The sequence below is a fragment of the Gavialis gangeticus genome, unplaced genomic scaffold (genome assembly GCF_001723915.1).
Source record: "Gavialis gangeticus isolate Ggan-Ray unplaced genomic scaffold, GavGan_comp1, whole genome shotgun sequence".
NCBI lineage: Eukaryota > Metazoa > Chordata > Crocodylia > Gavialidae > Gavialis > Gavialis gangeticus.
This window is the reverse complement of record NW_017728998.1, coordinates 213,303-218,583: the sequence shown is the minus strand read 5'-3', so window position 1 is coordinate 218,583 and position 5,281 is coordinate 213,303. Positions and strand designations below refer to the sequence as shown.

General features: G+C 53.5%; 1 protein-coding gene across 2 annotated transcripts in view; it reads left to right on the top strand.

Annotated features, from left to right (window-relative positions):
* Positions 1-3,774, top strand: part of AP1G1 (adaptor related protein complex 1 gamma 1 subunit) — a 43,168-nt gene extending 39,394 nt beyond the window's left edge. For both annotated transcript variants that reach the window (XM_019505322.1, XM_019505321.1), the window contains 2 exons: positions 1,325-1,423; positions 2,485-3,774. In XM_019505322.1, the coding sequence (XP_019360867.1) occupies positions 1,325-1,423; positions 2,485-2,586 (201 nt within the window). In that variant the 3' untranslated portion in view covers positions 2,587-3,774. The remainder of the gene's footprint in view (positions 1-1,324; positions 1,424-2,484) is intronic.
* The last annotated feature ends 1,507 nt before the right edge of the window (positions 3,775-5,281 follow it).

Genomic DNA, 5,281 nt, shown 5'->3' with positions numbered 1-5,281 from the left:
GGTGGGGGTTAGGAACAGCCCCCCCCCCCCCCCCTGCAAGTGGTACAGTCACCCACCCTGGTGATCTTGCTGGGGTCAGCTGATCCCAGCAGGCTTTCCTGCCCAAGTGCAGGGGGGCTGGACCCAATGATCTGTAAGGTCTTTTCCAGCCCCTAACATCTGTGAAACCCTGATTGTAACACAGAACCTCACACCCTAACCTGCCACAGGTAAATCAGGGGATCCACAGTGACCAATGTCTTATTGCTGGAAAAGAGGTTAAAATACACTGGAGATCCCATGTAGAGACCATGCTCCCTGCTACAGAGGAAGGTAAAAAACCCCACAATTCATATCAGTCTGACAATGGGGAAAATTCCTTCTTGACCCCAAATGCAGCATTGGTCTGACCCTATGTAGACAGATAAGACCCCTTGGCCAGGAACCTCCTGCTTTGGTCCCAACAGGAGTATTGGCACAGCCATCAAAATCCCCAACTTTGGCTGTAGCCAACACCTGATGTGTCTGAAGAATGCTTAAAAACACCCTGACACATGTAGCAGGAGGAAGGGAAAAAATTCCCTCTTGAATCCATGTAGCAACCAGCAAAGCCCAGAAGCCTAGAAAATCCCCATAGTAGAACATAAGCCTTGCTATGCTTAGATCATTCCTGACCAGCATCTGTCCGACCTTGAACACCTCCACTGACGGAGAGTCCACAGCTTCCCTGGGTGTCTGTTCCACTGCCTCCCTGCTCTAGCAGTGAAGGAGTTTTTCCTAACAAAAGATTGGGTTGCCCTGCTCCCCTGTCAGGAGTGGGCTGACCATAAGGTGGCAAGGTTGGACAAGGTGCTGTTGCATGGTTTTTGGTGCTGCTTGCAGGCAGGACTGGGCAGGAACCTGGCAGCAGCAAGCGCCTTTATGATTGAAGCTACATGTGGGCTAAATGTGGAAAGGGTCACGCGTAGGCTGAATTTATCTGCAGGTGTCGGCTGTTCTACGTGAACATTAGGCTTGAAGGTGCACTGCTGAACTGCCTGCCCCAGTCTTATTTAACTCTGTCTGAGCCCCTGTATTTCATTCATCCTTGCAGCATCTGTGAGAGCTCCATAAGGATTATCTCCATTTTGAAGATTAGGGAGGTTATGTATCCTCTCTTGTACCAAAATTCCTAAAGTCACACAGGGGGTCTGAAGAACACTTGTTTTCTGTACCTGGAGTCCAGTGTCCTGTGCACCAGACAATTTCCCACCCCCTCTACTCTGGTCTGAGGCACATAGATAAATGCCTGATGAAATGGCATTACCTATACTGTTTCTGAAAGGTCTCTTCCCCTTCTCTTCAGACATTCCAGCTGCAGCTCCTGTCTCCTAGCAGCAGTGTCATCCCAGCATTTAACTCGGGGACCATCACACAAGTCATCAAAGTCCTGAACCCACAGAAGGTGAGCAGAATTGGCAGAAGGAATTCCTTATGTTTGTTTGAGCACCTGTGGTGTCTGGTATTGACTGATTTGTAGCAGAGTTCTGTTTTTTTCTCTGGGTGGAACAGGTTGGCTGGCGATGGGGAGTTGTAGGTACTATGGTTACGGTTAGGAAAGGGCTTGGAAAAAAATCCAGTGGCCCATCCATTGATTCAGTAATGGTAAAAGGAACAGGGGTCTCTTCCCCAGCAGCCTTGTTAATAAAGCATCTACACGTGGAACTTATTTAAGGGTGGCCCACATGGGAAAGAAATGAGCGTTGGCTTCGTGCAGTTTGTGTAAAGCAGGCCTGAATACAGGGCATCGTTTTCACATCAACTTTGCCAAAACTGGTTGTCTCTGCTGTTTGCTGGAGCGTTTTTGTAGTCTCTGATGTACTTTTGGAATTTTCTTTTGATTTTTATGTCTCTGGTCAAGACAGCTGTTCTCTGAAGTGGCCAGAGTGTTTAGGTCCAATAAAGAAACAAATTAAGCAGTTTTAAAGTTTGAGTAAAGATCCCTACCCCTCTTGGCTGCTATGATCTTGGTCTCTTGTGATAAAATTATGCTAATTCAGTAGTGCCTCATGAAGGCTTCCAGAATAGTTGACACTAAAAAATTCCTTCATGTGGACAACAAGCCACCCTTTTTTTTTTTAAGACAAAACCCCAACCTCCTGAGGACCTCAGAGCTACCCTAGAGCAGCAGAGTCTTGAGGCTTGGTACACTAGGTCCCAGGAGGGTGCGTTGGGCAGGAGGGAGGGCAGTCAAGGGTTTCTCAGAGGCTCCAAGATCAGGAAGTGACTTCCTGTTTGAGAAGAGCAGGTGATACCAACCCCCTGGAGTGGGGCCTGGCAGAGGGAGGCTTGTGCCTGAAGCAAACACCCTATAATGGGTGTGCCTGCTGGCAGGACAGGTGGGGCTAACACCATGTCCATGCCTCCTACAGAAAGGATGGATCATATCTGCTGGAGAAAGGGAAATTCAGTTGGGAGCATGGGGTGGCAGAGCTGATCTCTTTTTTTTTCTCTCTCCTCCTGCAGCAACAGCTCCGTATGAGGATCAAGTTGACATATAATCACAAGGGCTCTGCGATGCAGGATCTAGCCGAAGTCAACAACTTCCCCCCGCAGTCCTGGCAGTGAGGCTCTGGCGTTGTCCTTACTCTCACCCCACCCAATCAAAGGAACTCTGGGAAGAAGGTTGTGATCCCTGGCAATCCCCCAAACTGCACCGTGGGCATGGGGAGCAGAGAGACCTGCTGATGTGGAGGGGTTTCCCTGATCGACTCTGAAGCATATCTGCTAAGACTAATCTCCTCCCCTCCACTGATGAGGCTGGCTGCTTGTGGGGGCTACTCTGCACTCCCTCACACATGCATTCACAGCCAGAAACAACATTCCCCTTCTTCCCCACAAAAACACAGCCTGTTTTGGAAGAGAGGACTGGAATTCCTTGCAGGGAAGCTCTCCCCTTCTCTCTCTCTCTCTCTCTCCCTCTCTCTCTCTCTCTCTCTCTCTCTGCAGTGAGTGAGCAGCTTCCCCTTCTTTCTGCTGCCTTCTCTCTGTGGGGTGGGTGAGGTGCATTTTGATTCATCACTAGCTGGGTAGACATCTTCAGGCACTTTCATCTGGGGTTCAGGTTGGAAACTCATCCAGAGGGTGTTAGGGAGCCATGCCTTTTTCTTTCATATCCCCTGTGCTGGAGGAGGCTGTCCACTCTGTGGCCTATTCTGTGCATTGTTGTATACACACACGCCACACACACACAACTTTAGTTGTATGATGATACCAAGGGCAAGTCACGCCTTGGAAGTTCATCTGCAAAGCTGGGACTGCAGGAAGAGCGGTGCAGGTGAGATACAAGCAGATGGTTCTAGTGCCGGAACTGAAACAAAGCCCTGGTGCACTTGGGTTTTCTTCGCTTTCCACCGTCGGCTGCAGCTCTGCAAACTTGCGCAGGTGTTTCTGTAGCTGCCTCCTTGGAAAGCTTCACTATGGATGAGAGACTCTGAGCTCCACCCTTGGCTGACCCATCCCACACCCAAAGTTTCAGAACTTACTGTCCAGTCCTGTGGCTGTTGGTTGTGGTAGGTGGGTAGAAAAGAGATGTTGAGCTCTATCGCCCTTAAAGAAAAGGCCTTGCTGCCTGCTGGAAGACTCATCATAGACTACACTGCAAAGTCCCATTTCCCAGCTACTTCAGATCCTTCCCTCCTTTAATTTCCAGAGCCTGTTAGACCCCTGGATTCCATTTGAGTTCGTTCTGACTGGGACATTTGTGTTGTATCTGTAACATTGGCACTGAAATAAAGACCATGCAGTTTAAAGAGACCTTTTCCCACTTTGTACTTAATTGCTCCTTTGGTCCCCTCAAAGTATCTGTCCCATGTTTGTCTTCAAACAGAGTAATTAAACAAGCTGTTCTTCATGTGGAAGCCTGTCCCTTGAGCAAGTGGGTCCAAAGGCCTGAGGTCTGGTGCCCTTCTAAGTCCTGGGATATTCTTGCTTTCTCGAGAAGAGCTGTATGTTGCTGCACCACACCCAGAGCGTGATGCCATTTGGATGCCTGTTCCACGAGCCCTGCTGGAGGCTGAGACTGGAAGCCAGAGGAGATGGGGGCACTTGGTGGCTCACACCCTCCAGGAGCAGGGGAAGGGAGGGGCACACTTTGGATCTTCATCCCTTGAGCCTGCTGGCATGTTGAGCGTGCTTGCCTCCAGCCCTGATGCTTCTTTGAAGGAAACAGACTGCAAACCTGCGCTATTTCTCCTAGGCCCTGCCAGCTGCCTGAAATGGTTCCCCTCTGCCTGCACAAGTGCTTCGAGAGCAGGTTGTGCTGCTCTTCTGGAGCCAGCCCGCAGCAGTGGCACTGCACGAGTGGGGAGTACTGGGGCTTGGGGAATAGCTGTCACCGTTTTGTTCAGACTGCTGTTCTTACTGTGCCAGAAAATACAGCATAAACCCAGTGCTGGGTCTCTGCGGGCCCGTGCCTGCCTGCCTGCTCACAGGGAGGGCTCAGCCCCAGCCCTGCAGCTCAGAGGAGAATCCCTGCTGTAGAGCTTGGCTGGAGCACTGACGAGGTAGGGAACAGCTGGCCCAGGCAGTTGCATCCACAGCAGTGGACACCCCCTGCCGCAACTACCACAGGCATCAGAGGCCAGGTCGTGCAGACAGCCCGCGCCTGGCCCAGCTTGATGCCAGCTCCTGCCTCTGGCCTTGCTGCAGGCTGGGCGCAGCCTTCCCAGCCTTTTTGCTGCTCCGCGCGTGGGGCTCCGGAGACCACTGTGCCTCGGCTCCTCCAGCGCCCGCCCCCTTCCCGGAAGGGCAGTGGTGCTGGGGCATGAGGGGAGCCGTGGAGGGGGCACTACCTTCCCCCCAGGGCGGCGCGCGGAGGATCGGCCCGCGCTCCCCCGCGAGGACGGATGCTCGCTGCCCTTCCCCGGGCAAGGCCCGTGGCACGAGCAGCGCTGGGGGCTGCTCTTTGCCGCTCTGCGCCCGGCCCGGCAGCTCCCGCGGCGCTGTGTTAGCCCCTGCCGGGGCGTCCCGCCAGCCCGGCCCTGCAGCAGCAGGAGGGCGAACTGGACGGCCAGCGCCCCGCGGAGCGGCAAGAGAACCCGGCCGGGCGTGCAGGGCAGCGCGGGAGATCTGGGGCCGTGCGCTAGCGGAGCGGACTCCTGTTGGACCGCCGGAAATGGGTAGCGCTTCCGGCCCGGCACGTCCCGATCGGGGCGGGGCTTGCATGATAATAAGACTACGTGGGCGGAGTCTTTAGGTGGGCTGCCAGGCGGTGGGCGGGGCCGGCATGCTAACGAGCCCGTGGGCAGGGCCAGGTGGCGGA